Source organism: Babylonia areolata, chromosome 34, assembly GCF_041734735.1.
Source record: "Babylonia areolata isolate BAREFJ2019XMU chromosome 34, ASM4173473v1, whole genome shotgun sequence".
In the NCBI taxonomy this organism is placed as follows: domain Eukaryota; kingdom Metazoa; phylum Mollusca; class Gastropoda; order Neogastropoda; family Buccinidae; genus Babylonia; species Babylonia areolata.
In genome coordinates, this window is record NC_134909.1 from 14,897,389 (window position 1) to 14,921,388 (window position 24,000).

A 24,000-nucleotide genomic window follows, 5' to 3' on the forward strand; every position below is an offset into this window, starting at 1 on the left:
CAATGCAACACATCACAACAACACAACACAAATCAACACATCACACACAAATCAACACAACGCAACACATCACAACACATAATAACAACACAACGCAACACATCAGAACACATCACAACAACACAACACAATCACAACACAACACACAAATCAACACAAAGCAAGACATCACAACACATAACAACAACAAAACACAAATCAACACATCACAAAAACACAAATCAACACAACGCAACACACCACAACACATCACAACAACACGACACAAATCACGACAACACAACACAAATCAACACAACGCAACACATCACAACTCACCACAACAACACGACACAAATCACAACAACACAAATCAACACAATGCAACACATCACAACAACACAACACAAATCACGACAACACAACACATCACAACAACACAACACAAAGCAAGACATCACAACATATCACAACACAACACAAATCAACACAACACATCACAACACAAATCAGCACATCACAATACATCACACACAACAGAAATCAACACATCACAACACCACAAATCAAGACAACGCAACACATCACAACAACACAACACAATGCAACACATCACAACAACACAAATCAAGACAACGCAACACATCATAACAACACAACACAAACCAACACACCACAACATCACAAATACAACACAACACAACACAAACCAACACATCGCAACACAAATCAACACAACACATCACAACACAAATCAACACAACACAACAACACAAATCAAGACAACGCAACACATCACAACAACACAACACAAACCAACACATCACAATACATCACAACACAACACAAACCAACACATCACAACACAAATCAACACATCACAACAACACAACACAAATCAACACAACGCAACACATCACAACAACACAACACAAATCAACACAACGCAACACATCACAACACAACAACACAAACACAACCACCGACCAGGGTAAGTCAGCACGATGGCGTTGAGGATGCAGAACTCGGTGAGGTCCAGGTTGAGCTCGACCAGCTTGTGAGCCAGGTCCAGGGTGGCACTGACCAGCTCCTTGCCCCAACCCATCGTCTGCACCTCGTCCACTGGGATCACCACCTGGTCCGCAAACTTTATCATGTTGTCCAGCCCCATCGACCTGAAAACAAGGGTACAAACTTAAGACCTGAAACATGGTACACACTTTTCAATGTACACACTTTATCGTGTTGTCCAGCCCCATCGACCTGAAACAGGGTACACACTTGGGACCTGAAACATGGTACACGCTTTACAATGTACACACTTTATCATGTTGTCCAGCCCCATCGACCTGAAAACAAGGGTACAAACTTAAGACCTGAAACATGGTACACACTTTTCAATGTACACACTTTATCATGTTGTCCAGCCCCATCGACCTGAAAACAAGGGTACAAACTTAAGACCTGAAACATGGTACACACTTTTCAATGTACACACTTTATCATGTTGTCCAGCCCCATCGACCTGAAAACAAGGGTACAAACTTAAGACCTGAAACATGGTACACACTTTTCAATGTACACACTTTATCATGTTGTCCAGCCCCATCGACCTGAAAACAAGGGTACAAACTTAAGACCTGAAACATGGTACACACTTTTCAATGTACACACTTTATCGCGTTGTCCAGCCCCATCGACCTGAAACAGGGTACACACTTTATCATGTTGTCCAGCCCCATCGACCTGAAACAGGGTACACACTTTACAATGTACACACTTTACAATGTACACACTTTATTGCGTTCTCCAGCCCCATCGACCTGAAACATGGTACACACTTTACAATGTACACACTTTATCGCGTTGTCCAGCCCCATCGACCTGAAACAGGGTACACACTTGGACCTGAAACATGGTACACACTTTACAATGTACACACTTTATCGCGTTGTCCAGCCCCATCGACCTGAAACAGGGTACACACTTGGACCTGAAACATGGTACACACTTTACAATGTACACACTTTATCATGTTGTCCAGCCCCATCGGCCTGAAACAGGGTACACACTTGGACCTGAAACATGGTACACACTTTACAATGTACAAACTTTATCGTGTTGTCCAGCCCCATCGACCTGAAACAGGGTACACACTTGGACCTGAAACATGGTACACACTTTACAATGTACACACTTTATCATGTTGTCCAGCCCCATCGGCCTGAAACAGGGTACACACTTGGACCTGAAACATGGTACACACTTTACAATGTACACACTTTATCGTGTTGTCCAGCCCCATCGACCTGAAACAGGGTACACACTTGGGACCTGAAACATGGTACACTCTTTACAATGTACACACTTTATAACGTGACAGACAGCAGATAAAACAAAAAAAAAAGAACGAAAAGGGAAAAAAAAAAAAGAAAAAAAGCTACAGCCATCACCTGAAAGCCAGCCGGAACACATTCAGCTCCATGAAGGACGACTTGAGCAGCGCCATCTGGTCCGGAACCTCAAGCTCCTGGAAACCTGTCACACACACACACACACACACATGGGTACACAAACATGCATTTACAATATCACACATACACACACACACACACACATATGAAATATCATACACACACATATACACACACACACACATGCACACATTTTAAACATCGTACACACACATACTCACACACATGTATACACACACATTTGAAATATCATACACACACATACACACACACATGTATACACACACATGCACATCCATTTGAAATATCACACCCACACCCACACATCTGAAATAACATACACACATATACACCAAGCACACACGCACACACATTTGAAATACCATACACACACATGAAAACACACCCATTCACACATTTGAAATATCTCACACACACACACACACACACACACACACACACACTGTTGACTTGCAAAACAAATCCAGGAAAGCGCAAAGAGTTTGAAAAACAGATTGAATTCAGAAACGTTATATATCCCCAACAGGGCCCCTTCTGGTAATTCTGTTGTCTGTCTTGTGACCGAGAAGAAACTGGGTCAGACGCCATTGCTGACATGCACTGTTCACGCCAACCAGTCACCTGGAAAATAATACCCTGCTGCCATACCAGTCTGCATGCATGGTCGCAGTGAAGAGTGGACAGGTCAGTTGAGATATTCTTAGCTTGTCACGTCGTTATACTTCTTCTTCTTCTGCATTCGTGGGCTGCAACTCCCATGTTCACTCGTATGCACACAAGTGGGCTTTTACGTGTATAACCGTTTTTACCCCTGCCATGCAGGCAGCCATACTCCGTTTTCGGGGGTGTGCATGCTGGGTATGTTCTTGTTTCCATAACCCACCGAACGCTGACATGGATCACAGGATCTTTAACGTACGTATTTGATCTTCTGCATGCGTTTACACACGAAGGGGGTTCAGACAACAGCAGGTCTGCACATATGTTGACCTGGGAGATCGTAAAAATCTCCACCCTTTACCCACCAGGCGCCGTCACTGTGATTCGAACCCGGGACTCTCAGATTGACAGTCCAACGCTTTAACCACTCGGCTATTGCGCCCGTCAGATGCCACTCCAAATATTCAAAATATTTCTATAGTCCCGATCAGGCTCCTTTCCTCCGAAACAATCGTGAACAACATGGCCTTGACCGTGGCCCGTCATCCGGAGTGAGTTATGAAACAGCAGAAGGACTGGACTAGGCCCCCGCCTTCCTTCCTTTCTGTGCCGAGCTCTTGACACACAGAGTGGATATGAATTCACTGCCCCTGATGCCCTAAAAGGCTATGAAACCTTCAGCCCTGACTTCTACCTGGGTTTGTACACTCACGGCCTGACTAGGCCCCTTCTTCTTCTTCTTCTTTCCGTTACACGACCAACATCGACTTGCCGATGACTCTTGTCGTGGTTCATGCATGCTGGGTATTTTCGTGTCTCCGTAACAAAGCACTGTCACTGTCACCCCTTACTTAACACCCCCTTCCTTCTCACCCACCCCCTACCCCTGGTACTCATCCCTTCCCTACCACCCCCTCCCTCCTTCTCTCCCTCTCTCTCTCTCTCTATCCACTCCCCCCACCCCCGCCCCCTACCCTCCAATGCCCCTCGCCCCTCCCCCCAGCTCACCTGGCACTTTCTTGGCCCACTGGATGATGAATTTGAGTTCCATGTAGCCGTACTGCATCAGTCCGTTGATGCTGATCAGCGACCCGCAGGATCCTGTCAAAAAACACACAACAACCCCACAACTTTTCTTCTTCTTCTTCTTCTTCTTCTTCTGCGTTCACTCGTTTGCACACGAGTGGGCTTTTACATGTATGACCGTTTTACCCCACCATGTAGGCAGCAATGCTCAGTTTTCGGGGGTGTGCATGCTGGGTATGTTCTTGTTTCCATAACCCACCGAACGCTGACATGGTTAACAGGATCTTTAACGTGCGTATCTGATCTTCTGCTTGCATATACACACGAAGGGGGTTCAGGCACTAGCAGGTCTGCACATATGTTGACCTGGGAGATCGTAAAAATCTCCACCCTTTACCCACCAGGCGCCGTCACCGTGATTCGAACCCGGGACCCTCAGATTGACAGTCCAACGCTTTAACCACTCGGCTATTGCGCCCGTCCCACAACTTGTCAACATCACTTGTCTGCCGGGGTTTAAGTCCTGTCAAGGTTTTCCGAGTCGGCAGATTCATTGGGGACCGTTGTTGGAAGGATGTGGAGGTGGTCTTCACTCTAGGGGGGTAACACTCACTCTAGCTCCGCGATCATGGGGGACTGTTTTTGGAGGGACGTGGTGGCGGTCTCCACTCTGAGGGAGACACTCACTCTGGCTCCTCGACTAAGCCATTATTGTCGTCAGTACAGAGGCTTAGTATGTGGCTGTCCTAAGTACGTTAAACCAGAACAGGCACTACTGAACACCACCAAAGTGACTCAGCAGCAGTGCAGGGTCTCCTCAGGTGTGTGGCCTCCTGACGACCTATGTTTGATGTTTGAGACAGGCGCAGTAGCCGAATGGTTAAAGCGTTGGACTTTCAATCTGGTGGTCCCGGGTTCGAATCACGGTGACGGCGCCTGGTGAGTAAAGGGTGGAGATTTTTACGATCTCCCAGGTCAACATATGTGCAGACCTGCCAGTGCCTGAACCCCCTTCGTGTGTATACGCAAGCATAAGATCAAATACGCACGTTAAAGATCCTGTGATCCATGTCAGCGTTCAGTGGGTTATGGAAACAAGAACATACCCAGCATACACACCCCCGAAAACGGAGTATGGTTGCCTACATGGTGGGGTAAAAACGGTCATACACGTAAAAGCCCACTCGTGTGCATACGAGTGAACGCAGAAGAAGAAGAGTTGTGTAAATCAAATGTTTGTCTGTGTATTTTTCAAACTGACTAAAATGAACCAGTCCCAACATGGGGCACACAGAACCTGTGAGTGTCACACTCAAGATATTCTGGAATTTTGATGTGTCAGCATTTGTTAGGGGGGCGGGGGGGCACAGGTGGGTATGTTTTTTTTATTTTCCAAAGGATCCTCTCTGATGATGAAAGGACATTTTATTAACTCACTCAGTATGGCCAGTCCTCTCTTCTCCTCTACACAGACCCCTCGGATGTCCAGTGGGTGTCTGAATGACCCAACCTTTAGCTTCCGTCGTCAGAATTGTGGTATCTTTGTCAACATTCACCTCTTCAATATAAGAGCCTTCCGCTTGCAATATTTTGATAGTGGTAATTGGGGTGAAACGCTGTTAACGTCGTCTCTTTCGCCGTTCGTATGGAGAGAGTTAAAACAACTGAAACGATGTAAGTGTCCTTCTTTTCTCTGCAGTCTTGTTTCTCAAACACACACACACACACCTACACACACACACAAACACACACTCCAATGAAGAAAGTGAGAACTTGTTTTTGACACACGAACAAACACAAATACACACAACCCCACACACCTTCCACTATCACACACAAACACACACACACACTCACTCACACCCACACCCACATCCCTCACGCACACACCTGCCCAAACCCACGCACACCCACACCACACCCCACACACACACCCACGACCCTATACACACGCCCTAACACACTCATAAACCCCGCCCACACCAAACCCTCACACCCACCCTAAACCCACACCCACCCAGAGCCCCAACACACCAACTCTCACCCACCCTAACCCTTCCATACCCCTACACTCACACACACACACATGCACACACACACACACACACACACACCAACTACCACCCACAACCCCCACCCACCCTCCTACACCTCTACACCCACAAACATCCCCACACAAACTTCCCCCATTCCCTCCGCACCCCCACACCATCTCCCCCCCACAACCCACAACCCCCTACATACACACACACACACACACCAACTGCCATCAACAACCCGCTCCCACACAACCCCCTCACCTCCCCACCACCCCCTCACCACACCCACAAACACCCCCACACAAACACACAACAACAAACACCCCCCCCCCTCACACACACACACCATCTCACACCCCCACCCCTCCCACACACACCCTCCCAAACCCACAACCGCCCCCCCCCCATACCCCCACCCCACCCAACACACCAACTGCCATCTACAACCCCTCTCCCCACACCCTTCCAAACCCCCCCCCCCCCCACCCCACCCCCCAGGTCCCCCTCCCCACACACACACACCCACCCACCATCAGCCTTGGGCACACGGTCAGGCTGGGCAGCCACCAGTCTGTCCACCAGGGGGTCCTGAAACGCCTGGTTCTCCGACAGGCCGCCCAGGAGGTCGCCTGTCGTCATGGTGATCAGGTCGTCCGTCCGCTGGCGCTTGTGGCGGTGCTTGCCCCCCGGCGACCGGTCCTCTCGCACGGCTGACGACACGTGCGCACACACGCACACACACACACAAACATTCACACACACACACACACACAAACACAAACACACACACACACACACACACGCACACACACACACAGACCCAGGTACAGTTATCAAGGGTGCTTATCCGATGGTAACAAAACATGATGAAAATATAAAAATGTTAGGAAGTCTCATTCAGACTGGCTTTGACACACAACCTAAACACCATCAATTTTGTCTTTTTCAGTATTAACACTTAGCTGCATACTATCACAACAAGACTTCAAAACATTCAAATGATTTTGTAAGCCCCCTGGTGTTTCTGAAAGCAAAACAACATCATCTGCAAAAAGTAGAATTAATATTTCTACGATGTCTGGTAACAGGCGGAAGCAGTGCCTTCCTCTTTCCTCCATCTCATTAGCCAGCTGACTGATGAACACTGAAAACAAAGGAGGACTTAATACACCCCCCTGTCTCACACCAATCGGACACTCAAAGAACTCAGACATCCCACAGTTTACTCTGACACATGACAGTAAGGATTTGTACATTGCTGATAAAGCTGTAGAAACTTACCCTTAACCCCCTGGCTTCTAACACATTCTATAAGTTTGTTATGTCTGACAGAATCAAATGCTTTCTTAAAATCTACAAATGCAACATACATTTTTCTACCTTTCTTACTCAAATATTTCTGGACAATTGCATTGAGACTGAAAATGTGATCAACTGTAGAGTGTTTCTTCCTGAATCCTGCCTGGTTTTCCGTTATCAGTTTGCTATTTTCTAACCACAAGTTTAATCGTGCGTTCAGTATCAATGTATAACATTTAGATAAAATGCTTAGCAATGATAACCCCCTGTAATTATCAACATTATCAGGGTTTCCTTTCTTATGAATTGGTAAATACAAAACACTGATAGAGAGACAGAGACAGAGAGAGAGATAGCAGGGATCAGGTTCGACATCGGTCATCGGTCATTGACGCATTTAATTTTGAAATGACCTATTGTTTTTCAAGTTGCCAGGTCACATGACATTGTTTTTATGACCAGTCGGTCAACCAAAGTAACCATCTCTCTCTCTCTCTCTCTTTAACAATCGCGATCGCTTTGTTGTCTGCTCCTACAGGAAATGACTATAAACTGGTTTATTAAAATACGGATCCATGACGAAACGAAATCCGAAACTAATCTTTATCGCTGCCTTTCGCGAGCTTCGGCGAGAAGAATTGGCGTTCCCACTTTTGCATTAACCGAGTGCAGTTCCGGGAAAACTGAAAGTAGACTTCTGCTTTCAGTTTACAATCAGACCGGTCGACAATGGAAAAATGAATGACCAGAATGGCCAATGCATTACATTTTCCTTTCATTTGTGCATTATTAAAGTTTGAAAAAGCCTGGGACGGGTGATATTTGACCTATTGATTTTCAAAATGACCTATTGATTTTATGTTCTTCCGGTCATATGACCTATTGTCTATTGAACCCAACCTGATCTCTGGATAGAGAGAGGGGCGGGGGAGATAGAGAAAAATACATGGGAAAAAGAGGAGGTTGGAGCCCCTCTCCCCACCCTCCCACACCCCCACAAAAAAAAAAAAAAGAAATTCTCCCACAGCACCGTCTAATTCCACAGACATCCTCCCACCCTCCCCTGCCCAGCACTCCCCCCACCCACCCCCTCATCCCCATCCCTCACAACGATTGGCTTCAGATCCACTCTGTTTACACATACCCAAATTCAAACACTCCACTGTTGGCCACCGTACTTTCTCTGTCTCTGGACCTTGCAATGTACTTCGTCTTTCGTTTCGTCAAGTCTCCACACTCGGCTCTTTCAAGTCTGGCCTTAAAACCCACCTCTTCCCAAAATAGCCTCCCTTCCATGCCTCTTCCTTGTCTTCAGTTTCTCCAGTGTTAGGGTTATGCATGCATATGAATGACTGGTGCGAAATCGCTTTGATTTGTCTCTGCACAAGATTCAGCACTATATAAATACCAATATTATTATTATCATCTATTCCGTCCCTACCACCCACACCCTAAACCCCCCAGCCTTATCCCCCCCTCACCCCCCCACCCAACCCCCCAACACCTCACCTTCCTTCTTCACGCCCATGCTGAGGCACTTGTTGAAGCGACGGTGCTGGCACACAGCGCCCTCTGGTCCTACAGACACCTCTCCCTCCTCCCCTCTTCCCCCTCCTCCCCCTCCCACCCACCCACCCCAACACCTCAACTTCCTTCTTCATGCCCATGCAGAGGCACTTGTTGAAGCAGCAGTGTCTGCCACAAAAGTGATAAGAAATACTAGGGAGAGCTGGAGCCAGCTGCATTGCTCGGACGAAAGAGACTAATATGGTCGTAACCCGCTACAAACTGTGTACAGTATGGAACTGACCAATGGCGTAGTTCAGTCAACGTAGGCATTTAGTCACGTGTAACTGTCAAAAATTAGAACCAAGCAATGCGACTGGCACCTGGACAGTACAAGGTCTTCAGAGAAGAAGCCCCCCTCAGTCAAAGAGTTTCAGCCCTGAACTCCTTTGACTCTATGGGGGATGGGCCTGGGATGCACCCAGGTCATGAATCCTGGATGACCTTGTATTTCCACCTTTTTTTTTTTCATTTCCCCCCCCCCCTGATCTTCTACTTCTGACCCCACCACCCCCTCCCCAACCTCACCTTCCTTTCTTCATGCCCACGCTGAGAACTTGTTGAAGCGGTAACACAGCCACAGACCCCCCAGCCCCCTCCCTCCACCTGCCCCACCCACACACACACACCCATCCTCCTCCTCCTCCTCCTCCCCCCCAACTCAAAAATCCCCCACCACCTCCTCCCCAACCTTACCTTCCTTCTTCATGCTCATGCCGAGGCACTTGTTGAAGCGGCAGTGCAGCCACACAGACACACCCCCTCCCCCTGCCCCACCCACACTCACACACACATCCTCCTCCTCCTCCTCCTCCGCACCCAAAAATCCCCCACCACCCCTCCCCAACCTCACCTTCCTTCCTTCATGCCCATGCTGAGGAACTTGTTGAAGCGGTAACGCAGCCACAGACCCCCCCACCCCCCTCCCTCCACCTGCCCCACCCACACACACAACTATCCTCATCCTCGTCCCCCCCAAAAAAAAACCCACCCCCCAACAACCTCACCTTCCTTCTTCATGCCCATGCTGAGAAACTTCTTGAAGTGGTAACGCAGCCACAGACACCCCCCCTCCCCCTGCCCCACCCACACACACACACCCATCCTCCTCCTCCTCCTCCTCCCCAACAGCTCACCTTCCTTCTTCATGCCCATGCCGAGGCACTTGTTGAAGCGGTAGTGCAGCCACAGACACCCCCTCCCCTCTCCCTGCCCCACCCCCCCACACACACACCCATCCTCCTCCTCCTCCTCCCCCCTAAAAAAAAACCCCACCACCTCCTCCCCAACCTCACCTTCCTTCCTTCATGCCCACGCTGAGGAAATTGTTGAAGCGGTAGTGCAGCCACAGACACACACCTCCTCCCCCTGCCCCACCCACACACACACACCCATCCTCCTCCTCCTCCTCCCCCCCCAAAAAAACCCCACCCCCCAACAACCTCACCTTCCTTCTTCATGCCCACGCTGAGGAACTTGAAACGGTAACGCAGCCACAGACCCCCCCATCCCCCTCCCTCCACCTGCCCCACCCACACACACACACCCATCCTCCTCCTCCTCCTCCTCCCCAACAGCTCACCTTCCTTCTTCATGCCCATGCCGAGGCACTTGTTGAAGCGGTAGTGCAGCCACAGACACCCCCTCCCCTCTCCCTGCCCCACCCCCCCACACACACACCCATCCTCCTCCTCCTCCTCCCCCCTAAAAAAAACCCCACCACCTCCTCCCCAACCTCACCTTCCTTCCTTCATGCCCACGCTGAGGAAATTGTTGAAGCGGTAGTGCAGCCACAGACACACACCTCCTCCCCCTGCCCCACCCACACACACACACCCATCCTCCTCCTCCTCCTCCCCCCAAAAAAAAACCCCACCCCCCAACAACCTCACCTTCCTTCTTCATGCCCACGCTGAGGAACTTGAAACGGTAACGCAGCCACAGACCCCCCCATCCCCCTCCCTCCACCTGCCCCACCCACACACACACACCCATCCTCCTCCTCCTCCTCCTCCCCAACAGCTCACCTTCCTTCTTCATGCCCATGCCGAGGCACTTGTTGAAGCGGCAGTGCAGCCACAGACACCACCCCTCCATCTGCCCCACCCACACACACACACACCCATCCTCCTCCTCCTCCTCCTCCTCCCCCCTAAAAAAACCCCACCACCTCCTCCCCCACCTCACCTTCCTTCCTTCATGCCCACGCTGAGGAAATTGTTGAAGCGGTAACACAGCCACAGACACACACCTCCTCCCCCTGCCCCACCCACACACACACACCCATCCTCCTCCTCCTCCTCCTCCTCCCCACCCCAAAAAACCCCCACCACCTCCTCCCCAACCTCACCTTCCTTCTTCATGCCCATGCCGAGGCACTTGTTGAAGCGGCAGTGCTGACAGGAGTTGCGGGTGAACTTGTTGATGGCGCAGGTGCCCGAGTCCTTGCAGGAGTACTGCAGGTTCTTCTGCACCGTGCGCTTGAAGAAGCCCTTGCAGCCCTCGCAGGAGAACACCGAGTAGTGGTACCCCGAGGCGCGGTCACCGCACACCAGGCACGCCGCCAGGCTGCCGTCCATGGACAGAACCTGTGTGGGGGTGTGTGTAGGGGCGTTGTGGTGTGTGTTGGGGCGTTGTGGTGGTGGGGTATGGGTGTGGGATTGTGGAGGGATGTGGGGGTGGTGGTGATGGGGGTGTGGGGGTGTGGGCGTTGTGTTGGTGGGGTAGGGGTGTGGGATTGTGGGGTGTGGGGGGATGTGGGGGTGGTGGTGATGGGGGTGGGTGTGTGTGGGGGTCGGGGGGGGAGGGGTATGGGTGTGTGTGTAGGGTGGAGGTGTGGGATTGTGGGGTGTGAGGGGATGTGGGGGTGGTGGTGTTGGGGATGGGGGTAGGAGTGGGTGTGTGTGTGGGGGGGGGATTGTGGGGTGTGAGGGAATGTGGGGGGAGGGGTGTTGGGGATGGGGGTGGGGGTGTGTGTGGGGTGGGGGTGTGGGATTGTGGGGTGTGAGGGGATGTGGGGGTGGTGGCGTTGGGGGGGGGGGATACATGGGGGAAGGGGTTGTTGGTGATGGGTGGGTGGGTGGGTGTGGGATTGTGGGAGGTGTGGGAATGTTGGGGGTGGGGGTGGTGTAGGGGTGTGGTGTGGGGTGTGGGGGTGGATGCGGGTTGTGGTGGGGTGTAGGGTAGGTGTGGGTTGTGGGGAGAGGGAGAAGCCAGGGCTCAATCATTAAAGAATGATGATGATGATGATATCAATAATGATGATGATGGTAACAATGATGATGATGATGATATCAATAATGATGATGATGGTAACAATGATGATGTTAATGATAGTAATGGGAAAAGTTGGGCATAATTTTTAAGAATGATGATGGTGATGACAATAATGATGATGATGTTATTGATAATGATATCAATAATAATAATAATAATAATAATAATGGTCAGTATCAGTATCAGTATGGTCATAATAATGTTAATGATAATAATGATAATGATGATAATGATAATAATAATAATAATGACGATGATAATAACAAACTAAGTAATACTACAACTACTACTACTATTAACAATAATAATAATAATAATGATAATAACAGTGATAATAGTCATAATATCACAACAGCAACAATACTAATAATAAATAACATTAACAAAAATAATAATGATAATGCAATAATAACAATAACAACATTGCAATAATAGTACTAAAAATAACAATAGCAACAACAATAACAATAATAACTCACTTTCAATGCTGCATATTCTAATCAAATCTGTATTCCTACTGACGTTTATGAAGGGAAGGCAGGCACATTTTTTTGGTCGTCTTCTTCTTCTTCTGCGTTCACTCGTATGCACACGAGTGGGTTTTTACGTGTATGACTGTTTTTACCCCGCCATGTAGGCAGCCATACTCCGTTTTCGGGGGTGTGCATGCTGGGTATGTTCTTGTTTCCATAACCCACGGAACGCTGACATGGATTACAGGATCTTTAACGTGCGTATCTGATCTTCTGCTTGCATATACACACGAAGGGGGTTCAGGCACTGGCAGGTCTGCACATATGTTGACCAGGGAGATCATAAAAATCTCCACCCTTTACCCACCAGGCACCGTCACCGTGATTTGAACCCGGGACCCTCAGACTGACAGTCCAACGCTTTAACCACTCGGCTATTGCGCCCGTCATGACTGAAGTATACAAAGGTAGGTATATATTTTCCAGTCTGTCATAATCGTCTTGATTTCTGAGTCCACAAGTGGCAAAGGGCAAAAACTCTTTGTTTGTAGCAGTCAATGAAAGCACTGATTCATGGTGTTCACTCTGTTTTTACGCGCAGTTTTTTGACTCACTTGTGTAAACAAAGTGAGTCTATGTTTTAACCCAGTGTTTGGTTGTCTGTGTGAGTCCGTGTGTCTGTGTGTCCGTGGTAAACTTTAACATTGACATTTTCTCTGCAAATACTTTGTCAGTTGACACCAAATTTGGCATAAAAATAGGAAAAATTCAGTTCTTTCCAGTCATCTTGTTTAAAACAATATTGCACCTCTGGGATGGGCACAAAAAAATTTAAAAAGAAGCCTAATTATACGCAAACTGCATTTACTGTTATATTTATATTTTTTGTATTCTCTAAACTTGGCACTTTGACCTCTTATTCTGACACAACAACAAGAGGAGTCATTATTATCATTTTTTGTTCGAACAGGAACTTCTTTTGCTAAGCATGGAAGTTTTATTTATTTTGCAAACGTTTTGGTGCAGATAGTAAAAAAGGGAAATTACTCTGTAATTAATGCTAGGGGACTTAATTTATCACAAGTGAGTCTTGAAGGCCTTGCCTCTCTTGTTGTGTGTATTTCTGTTTTGTTTCTTTACTTTTAGAACTCCCCAGGGACCCACTCGACGGGCAAGCAGTTCATGATTTCATCTTGTCCATTTCCATGGATATTCGATGTCAGCGTGTGTGTGTCTGTATGTCTGTGTGTGAGTGTGTGTGTGTGTGTCTGTAAGGGAGGGACATCTATATGTATATATGTGTGTGTGTGTGTGTGTGTGTGTGTGTGTGTGTGTGTGTGTGTGTGTGTGTGTGTGTGTGTGTGTGTCTGTAAGAGAGGGACATCTATATGTATATGTGTGTGTGTGTGTGTGTGTGTGCATGTGTGTGTGTGTGTCTGTAAGAGAGTGACATCTATATATATGTGTGTGTGTGTGTGTGTGTGTACGTGTGGATGTGTGTGTGTGTGTTCTATGAAATGCATTTTGTTTTAATCTAAGCCTTATTTACTTCATAGCTTTTATAATCTGATTCATCTCCCAAGTGTGCTTTTTCATTCATGTGAACACACTGGATGTTTTCCATTGTCAGATAGCTGTTGATGTTTTTTTTTAAGGCATGTTTATAGTCTACTGGATGATGTAAGGCGCTTTGAGCAGCATTGGTGCTGGATATCGCGCCATAGAAAAACTATGTATTATTATTAACAAATAAGAAAGAGTGGTAACTCTCTCCATTCACAAGGAACATAACTTCAAGTCAGTGCTGCTTACGCTACCGATTCAGCTAGCACACAGGTAAATAAAAGGTACATTGGAACAAACCCAGACACTTCCTCAAAATAGGAAGCGCCGGGCCTGTCCTTATACCGATCATTTGACAAGTGCACACAGCAGCAAAGACAGAAGAAATGTGCAAACACAAATTAGCTTTTATTCAAGACTGGCATAGCCTCTCCAATCCTGAACAAGCCACACAGAACACATGGACAATACAGAACAAACACATGGCTGCCTCGGTGGTTTTCCAACTGGAAATTAACAAATAATGAGGCCAGGAGATTATTATTATTATTATTATTATTATTATTATTATTATATAAGAACACCCGATCCTTAGCCCTGAAAAGGGGAAACGAACAGCCATGCTGATCACGTCAGTGACGGGTATTCATTACTAATGGGGTAGCATGGATAGGGTTAACAGTTTTTTTTCTTGCTTGTTTGTTTGTTTGGGAGTTGTTTTTTTGTTGTTGTTGTTTTTTGTTGTTGTTGTTGTTGTCTTTTTTTGTCTTTGTAGCTGGGGTCAGGGGGTCAACAATGTAAAATACAGAGGGAATTTTTTTTTAATCACCAAAATGCAAAGTTTGGAATTCGTATAGAACAGAAATATTACTAACTACGAATCATGTTAATGCTTGCTGAGAGAGGGTTTATTCCTATAAGGGTAGACATCAAATTTTGAACTTTGCGAAAATCGTTCCCCATGGGACACAGGCAACACAGAGCATTTTGCATTCTTACTGATGTGCAGACATGCATGCCTGCCATTGTTTATACATGCAGACAAGTACACAGACAAACACCACACTCAAACTCATAATGCACACAGATTCAAAAAGTCTCACACACACACACACACTCTCTCTCTCTCTCTCTCTCTCTCTGTCTGTCTCTCTCCACACAAACACACTCACCACAAACTCACTCAACACACACACACAACACACACACTCTCCACACACTCACTCCACATACACACACACACACACACACACACACACACACTCACACTCTCTCTCTTTCTCTCTCTCTGCACATGTCCACACACATTCCACACATACACACTCCACACACACACACACACACAAAACACACAACACACCTCAGCGCCGCCAGCATTCTGCGCCGACCCCCAGCTGTCGGAGTCCCTGACCTCTTCCGTGTGACCTTGATCCTGTGAACTCCAGGTCACGCTGTTGCCGTCCATGTCCACCGTCACCACCCTCACCCCTCCCTCCGCCGCGCCGTAACTGTCGTCTGCCGAGGCCATCGTCACCCCCACGCTCCCGTCCTCCAGTATCTGAGAGAGGGCAAAGGTCAAAGGTAAAAGGTCCCGCAGCCTATTACGGCCGTCAGGGTAGGGGATTCGCATTTTGTACTTGTATTTGTATTTGTATTTCTTTTTATCACAACAGATTTCTCTGTGTGAAATTCGGGCTGCTCTCCCCAGGGAGAGCGCGTCGCTACACTACAGCGCCACCCTTTTTTTTTGTGTATTTTTTCCTGCATGCAGTTTTATTTGTTTTTCCTATCGATGTGGATTTTTCTACAGAATTTTGCCAGGAACAACCCTTTTGTTGCCGTGGGTTCTTTTACGTGCGCTAAGTGCATGCTGCACACGGGACCTTGGTTTATCATCTCATCCGAATGACTAGCGTCCAGACCACCACTCAAGGTCTAGTGGAGGGGGAGAAAATATCGGCGGCTGAACCGTGATTCGAACCAGCGCGCTCAGATTCTCTCGCTTCCTAGGCGGACGCGTTACCTCTAGGCCCTCACTCCACTGTGTCTAGGGCTCTGCATAGAAAGGCAGGGGTCCAACCCTCTCCTTCCACCTTTCTACGTGTTGTTTCTTATAAATATGATGCTTATTATAATGTTGTTTCTTTTCTCGTTTTTCTATGAATTTGTTAGCGTTTACTCATTTTTCGGGGGTCTTCTTCGTACCTTTTCTTTGGGCACTTTTCCCTTTCGAGGGCTGGAGAAAGCAATTGTTTGCTTACTCTAATGCTATCGGAAATAAGATCCATTCATTCATTTATCATTCATTTATTCCTTCCTTCCTTCATTCATCCTCTCTCTCTCTCTCACTCACTCACTCTATCTCTCTCATTACCATATTCATATACATTATTGTCATTAATGCAGGTGTCATGATTATGTACTTGTAAATGCTACTGTGCAATTGAGTGTATTTGAATTTCATGTATGTTTTTCTATAACCTGTTATCTTGTGAACATTTTGATATCATTTCTTTTTGCCCTGAGGGCTGGATGTAAAAAAGCATATGCATGCTTATTCCACTTCCCTCATTAAAAAGATTCGTTCGTTCGTTCGTTCATTTCTAAACCTTCCCCAATCAAAAGTCAGGTAACTCATTCGCACCGAGGTGGGTGGAGCAGTGAGGATAATCGGGAGTAAGGTGCCCTTCCCAAGGACAGGACACCATGCGAAAACAGGGGACTCAAACCTAGATCACTGGTGAACACTGGATCAGAAATTCAACGCCCAACATTTTCAGAGTTTCTGCCACGGCGCCCTCCCCAGAAAGGATAACAATATATCACTTATCAGGGCTTTAAGGCTTTCACTGCCACATTTCTGTGTGATAAACGCTGCCTAGCACTGCATATGTAATTTCTGTAAAACCGTAAGAATCAATCACACCACTGACCAAACAGTTCACACTCTGTTATTGGCCAAAAACGTAAGAATCAATCAAACCACTGATATTACAGTTCACACTCTGCTATAGCTAGTATAGGCCCAGATGGAAGAATCAATCACACCACTGATCATACAGTTCACACTTTACTAGTTGCCCAAAATGTAAGAATCAATCAAGCCACTGATCATACAGTTCACACTTTACTAGTTGCCCAAAATGTAAGAATCAATCAAGCCACTGACCATACAGTTCACACTTTACTAGTGGCCAATCATCACAACTCCTCTTCACTAGAAAAAGTCACCTGTGCTGGTCAGGCAACCAGGCTAATGTCGGAACCACCACACTGACAGATAAGCCTGCCGGTCCGACGGGAGACTCCATCAGTGGCCAATCACACCACTGACCATACACTTCACACTTCACTAGTGGCCCAAAACATAAGAATCAAAGAAAAAAAGTAAAAGACCTGTCCCTGAGGCTGGGTGTGGGAGATGGTGGCACGGCTAACAGTCTGCATGTCGGCGGTGCCGGAGTTTCCCTGCATGACGATGACGATGTTGTTGTCTCCCTCCAGTCGCAGCTGGTGCTGGGCGTCTCCGAAGGTGCCGCCCTCCATCGTCACCGTCTCCACTGTCTCCTGACTGAACGAGTCGATCTCTGTGGCCTGTGAGTTCAGTTCTGGTATTAGCTACATTTCTAGTGTCATCACCATCATTTTTTTTTTTTTTTAAATAAATATTAACTCTTTCCATACGAACGGCGAAAGAGACGACGTTAACAGTGTTTCACCCCAGTTACCATCATCAAAATATTGCAAGCGGAAGGCTCTTATACTGAAGAGGTGAATGTTGACAAAGAATACCACAATTCTGACGACGGAAGCTAAAGGTTGGGTCATTCAGACACCCACTGGACATCCGAGGGGTCTGTATAGAGGAGAAGAGAGGACTGGCAGTACTGAGTGAGTTAACATATATAGATATAGATAGATACAGACATATAAACAAAAATTGCACGCACACACACACACACACACACACACACACACACACACACACACACACACATATGAGAGAAAGAGAAACAGACAGACAGACAGATTTTTCTTACTTTTTATTGTGGTAGAGGTGGGGGTGGGGGTGGGGGTAAAATTAGATCAATTTTATCTCAATTCCTTTGTTTATTGTCTTAGATTTTCAGTCTGTTGCAAATTACAGTCAGCATAAAACATCATTACTATCACTGTATTCAAAATTTAGTATATATATATATATAATTATGATCATACCATTACACTGGCTTACAGAAGAACTGGATAATCTTCAAAGAGTTATCTATCGATGACAGAAGCTGAACGCCCAATTTGCAAAGCAGATATTTTTTTTCATTCATAAGAACCATCTTCAGGCATGAAATTTATACAATTTTCAAACACTTGTACAGTTTCTGCTTTTTTGTGTACTTGTCACTGCTGTCACTGATTCTGCTGATCAAAAGAAATGCCATCCCAAGAGTAAGAAGTCTGAATAAAAGAATGTGGACCGACACCCTGACCTGTAAGTTTCAGTTTCAGTTTCAGCAGCTCAAGGAGGCGTCACTGCGTTCGGACAAATCCATATACGCTACACCACATCTGCCAAGCAGATGCCTGACCAGCAGCGTAACCCAACGCGCTTAGTCAGGCCTTGAGGGGGAGAAAAAAAAAGGTGAATAAATAATAGATAAGCTTACACAAATAAATAAAGGACTGACTACACACTGGCAGTTTCAGTTTCTCCAGAAGGCATCACCGCATTTGGACATATCCATATGCTGTGTACACATCTGTTATACAGATGTCTAACCAGCAGCACAACCCAAGGCGTTTAGTCAGGCCTTGAGTACATGCATACATTTGTGTACCTATTACTATTAATATTACAGAGTGGATTTTTTTCTACAGATTTTTACCAGAGGACAAAACTCTCATTGCCATGGGTTCTTTTTCAGCGCGCCAAGTACCTGTTGCATGTGGGACCTCGGTTTATCATCTCATCCAAAGGACTAGACGCTCAGTGTGATTTTCCAGTCAAGCTTGTGAGAAACGGCGAGCGCAGGATTCGAACCAAGACCCTGACGGATTCTCTGCACTGGCAGAAGAGTGTCTCAACTGTTCTGCCACATTCCTCCTCATGCAAAGGTCTGGCAAAAGTCAGGAACTGTTCATCACTGATGAAGGGCCTCAGCGCATTGCTGAACTAACTCTTGTATTTGTATTTGTATTTCTTTTTATCACAACAGATTTCTCTGTGTGAAATTCGGGCTGCTCTCCCCAGGGAGAGCGTGTCACTATACTACAGCGCCACCCATTTTTTTGTATTTTTTCCTGCGTGCAGTTTTATTTGTTTTTTACCTATCGAAGTGGATTTTTCTACAGAATTTTGCAAGGAACAACCTTTTTCTTGCCGTGCGCTAAGTGCATGCTGCACACGGGACCTCGGTTTATCGTCTCATCCGAATGTCTAGCGTCCAGACCACCACTCAAGGTCTAGTGGAGGGGGAGAAAATATTGGCAGCTGAGCCATGATTCGAACCAGCGCGCTCAGATTCTCTCTCGCTTCCTAGGCGGACGCGTTACCTCTAGGCCATCACTCCACATACACACCACTGACTAGGACACTGCTGTATTTTAACTTCACAAAACCTTCCACAAACAGAATACAATGGCCAAAAAGAGGCTAAACAGTTTCAGTTTCAGTTTCAGTAACTCAAGGAGGCGTCACTGCATTCGGACAAATCCATATACGCTACACATCTGCCAAGCAGATGCCTGACCAGCAGCGTAACCCAACACGCTTAGTCAGCCCTTAAGAAAAAAAAAAAAAAAAAGTTGAATAAATAATAGATAAATGCATAAAAAAAAGAACTACTACTAATAATAATAATATGTATAAGGCGCAAAAACCTGATGAAGTCAACTATAAGCATACATTAAAAAAATATTTAAAAAAAACAAGATAAAAAGGAATATAATGTCTTGGTTGCTAAGTTCGCAGTTTCTGCTAAGTTTACTTTTTTTAATCAGCTACCCACCTGCCTACCTCTTGACACACCATTCCTTTTAAAATGAAGCAAAAACAAACCCCGAACCACAGAAAAGAAACAAATAGTGACAAATGGGAATGTGGCAACCAAAATGATGCGAGTAATAAAAGGATTATGATATATATATATATATATATATATAAGCTCAGTAATTTCTAGAAATTGAGTATCATTATCACAATCAGAGCTCATCATACCATGCAGAATGGTTTGATTCTTTTAAGTTTGAATGAGCACATTGGATTCTTGCCCAAGTGCTCTAAGTTTAATGACCCGTTATGGAACACCTTGTGAGTAAATCAGTCATTCAGTGTAAAGATTTTTTTCCAATCTACAAGGTCAGCATATAAGCAGACCTGCTAGTGCTTGAACCCCCTTTGTGTACATACAGGTATGCTGAAAATCAAATAGCACTGTAATCCATGTCAACTGTCCCCATCTGGAGTACGCATCATCCGTCTGGGACCCTCATACAGATAAGAATGTAACAAAAATAGAACCTGTCCAAAGGCGAGCTGCACGCTTCGTCCTAAACAGGTACAGGAACACCTCAAGTGTAAACAGCATGCTGGACACACTGGGATGGCCCTCATTGGAGAAAAGGTGGCAAGTTGCAAGACTCTGCATGCTGTTCAGAGTGCACCAAGGCCTTGCCCACTGTCCCAGCCTGAAAGAAAAACTTGTCCCCCTACCTGGCCGTAGTCGTCGTGGCCATGACAGACAATTCCAGTTGATCACATCAAGAGACGGGCACAATAGCCGAGTGGTTAAAGCGTTGGACTGTCAATCTGAGGGTCCCGGGTTCAAATCACGCTGACGGCGCCTGGTGGGTAAAGGGTGGAGATTTTTACGATCTTCCAGGTCAACATATGTGCAGACCTGCTAGTGCCTGAACCCCCTCCGTGTGTATATGCAAGCAGAAGATCAAATACGCACGTTAAAGATCCTGTAATCCATGTCAGCATTCGGTGGGTTATGGAAACAAGAACATACCTAGCATGCACACCCCCGAAAACGGAGTATGGCTGCCTACATGGTGGGGTAAAAACGGTCATACACGTAAAAGCCTACTCATGTGCATACGAGTGAACGCAGAAGAAGAAGAAGAAGATCACATCAAGGGCCCAGTACAGAGCTGCAGCTTTTCTACCTAGAACCATCAAAGACTGGAACAATCTCCAACAAGGAACAGTGGAGGCCACAACACTGGACACATTCATGTCAAGGGTCTCCAAAACATCAGACTAGACCAATTCCCCTCCCCTCCCCCAAATCCCACCCCCTCACTGTTTCATCCACTATCCCCCCCCCCACCCCCCCTCCCAACCCCCCCATACCATCCTCATCATCATCACGACTTTACGGACTTGAAGCGGAACTGAAATGAATTAGTCCACTACCCAGATTTATCTGCTACGAACCCCCCAGTTATAGGTGCCAGAATAATCAAGTTTGATTGGGGGCCCTCAAAACTGAAGAAGAAAGAACTGTCAGCGTTCTGTGGATTATGAAAACATTAAAATATCAGAATTCACCAACACAGATTTTTCATCAGATTGATGTTGGTCGTGTAATGGAAAAAGACCAGACCATAACAGTAGGTGTACTGTACATGATGCACTCAACTTGCTGTCGACAGCAAACCACTGACAATACCAAATTTTTGGGAGTGGTGAACGCAAAATTTGTTATTGTAAGTGTGCTGTACTGCTATTGCACTGATCACAAAACAAGCACAATAAATGATAACAAAATTCTTTTCTGAACACTGCTTGTTCTTCTGTCAAGTGTTAGAAACGTAAAAAAAAACACCGTATTTTTCCTATAACCATGGGTTTTGAAAGTTGTTTTTTGTCACTGTTTGGAGTGCGTCACTGCATTATAAGCATGAAAAAATATTATACATTCCGAAAACGAATCGTGAACTACACACCTCTGGGTGCTCCATCTAATATCTGATCAAGCAATGGACCTACAAAGAAATGAAGGTATGACCAACTGACAACTTCCAAGCCTGTTTCAAACGGCTTGTGTTTGTAAACGACACAGCAAATGGCTTCTTCGTCTGCTCACAGCTCTCTTGCCGCGAAGTCAAATAAAGATCAAAAGCGAAGCGTGTCGTGCAAAACCCAGTTACAACAAAGTAAGAATAAGTGGAAATGTCGACGTACTTTGTTCCAAAAGGCGTACTAAGGGTCTCAGAAGTATCAAAAAGTAATCCCCTTGACGTCAAACTCACACTCCACACGATACAGTAATACAAATAAACGATTTTGTTTATACTCTCTCTCTCTCTCTCTCTCTTTAAGAACTAGCTATCATGCCGTGAATATAATAGATTTTGGGGTTGTTGTTGTTTTTTAATCAAATGACCCATTCGGTAAGAAAAAAAACTTAAGACATAAAAAAATCATAAGAATCTTCGTTACCTGACCACACTGTGCGTTCGTGGGTCTTCTTTCACTCGGTTTCGATCCACTGTTTTGATCATTGACAACAAGTGGTTTCGCTCCGCTTCTCTTTCGTCTATAAACTCAAACCAACGACAACAGTACAAGAATCATTGTCTCGCTCTTTATCGCTTATATATCTCCCCATACTGTATTGTACTATACTGTATGTTCTGCATTGTACTGTCACTATTGTAGGAAAGAAATGTCACAGGAAAAATCAGTAAAATTAAAAGTCACAGATAAAACGTCACAAAATTAGCAGTGGTCGGCAATCGAGGGGTGAACACGTTATACAATTAAGAAGGAAAAAAGTGACGGATTAAAAGTCATAGCGAAAGATGTAATTAATTTAGTTTCAGTCGAAAGTACCAGACGAGTTGATGTTCTACCCGGGGCACACTGAGTGTACATATTAACATTAAAGCACAACTGATAATATAATACGATTTTAGGCCACTGACCAGTTTTGCCTGGATCGATCTGTTCCATGACTTGACAAAAAATCAAAATCTACAAAGTCAAAGTGTAGCAAAGCATTTATACTGTACAATCAGATTTTTGGGGATTTTTTTTGTTTTTGTTTTTGTTTTTTGTTGTTTGTTTGTTTTTTAAACAACGACATAATTGTGGTTGCATGAATCTTTTACACTGATGCAAATTAAGGTGATGCGAGGACATGTCATATCGTATCCCCACTGAACTAGTGTATGCGTGAACCAACATAGCTTGGGTTGTCTTAACTCAGTGAAACTATACAGACTCAGGCGTATATAAACGCAGCTTGGGTTGTCTTAATTAACTGAATCTCTACAGGCTCATTAACGCACTGGCTTGGGCTGTCTTAACTGAAACTATATGACAGGCTCAAAAGCGCAGCTTGGGTTGACTTAATTAACTGAAACTATTCACTGAGGCTCACAAACGACGCAGCTTGGGTTGTCTTAACTGAAACTATACAGGCTCATAAACGCAGCTTTGGTTGTCTTAACTGAAACTATACGACAGGGTCATAAACGCAGCTTGGGTTGTCTTAACTGAAACTATACAGGCTCTTCCATTAAAAAAATTTTTATCAGTCATCAGAGTGGAAAGGGAGAGAACTATAGGAGTACATGTATGTCTGATTAGTTTTTCAGTTTTCAGTAGCTCAAGGAGGC

At 45.8% G+C, this 24,000-nt stretch overlaps 1 protein-coding gene across 1 annotated transcript in view; it reads right to left on the reverse strand.

Moving 5' to 3' along the window:
• The window catches only part of LOC143277535 (retinoic acid receptor RXR-alpha-B-like), a 23,657-nt gene extending 1,199 nt beyond the window's left edge, over positions 1 to 22,458 (reverse strand). Inside the window, exons 1-8 of the mRNA XM_076582415.1 lie at positions 22,324 to 22,458; positions 17,773 to 17,970; positions 15,737 to 15,934; positions 11,415 to 11,652; positions 6,730 to 6,909; positions 4,143 to 4,235; positions 2,433 to 2,517; positions 967 to 1,154 (exon numbers count right to left, since the gene is read on the reverse strand). Of these exons, the coding sequence (XP_076438530.1) occupies positions 967 to 1,154; positions 2,433 to 2,517; positions 4,143 to 4,235; positions 6,730 to 6,909; positions 11,415 to 11,652; positions 15,737 to 15,934; positions 17,773 to 17,970; positions 22,324 to 22,338 (1,195 nt within the window). The 5' untranslated portion in view covers positions 22,339 to 22,458. The remainder of the gene's footprint in view (positions 1 to 966; positions 1,155 to 2,432; positions 2,518 to 4,142; positions 4,236 to 6,729; positions 6,910 to 11,414; positions 11,653 to 15,736; positions 15,935 to 17,772; positions 17,971 to 22,323) is intronic.
• Positions 22,459 to 24,000: the final 1,542 nt, after the last annotated feature.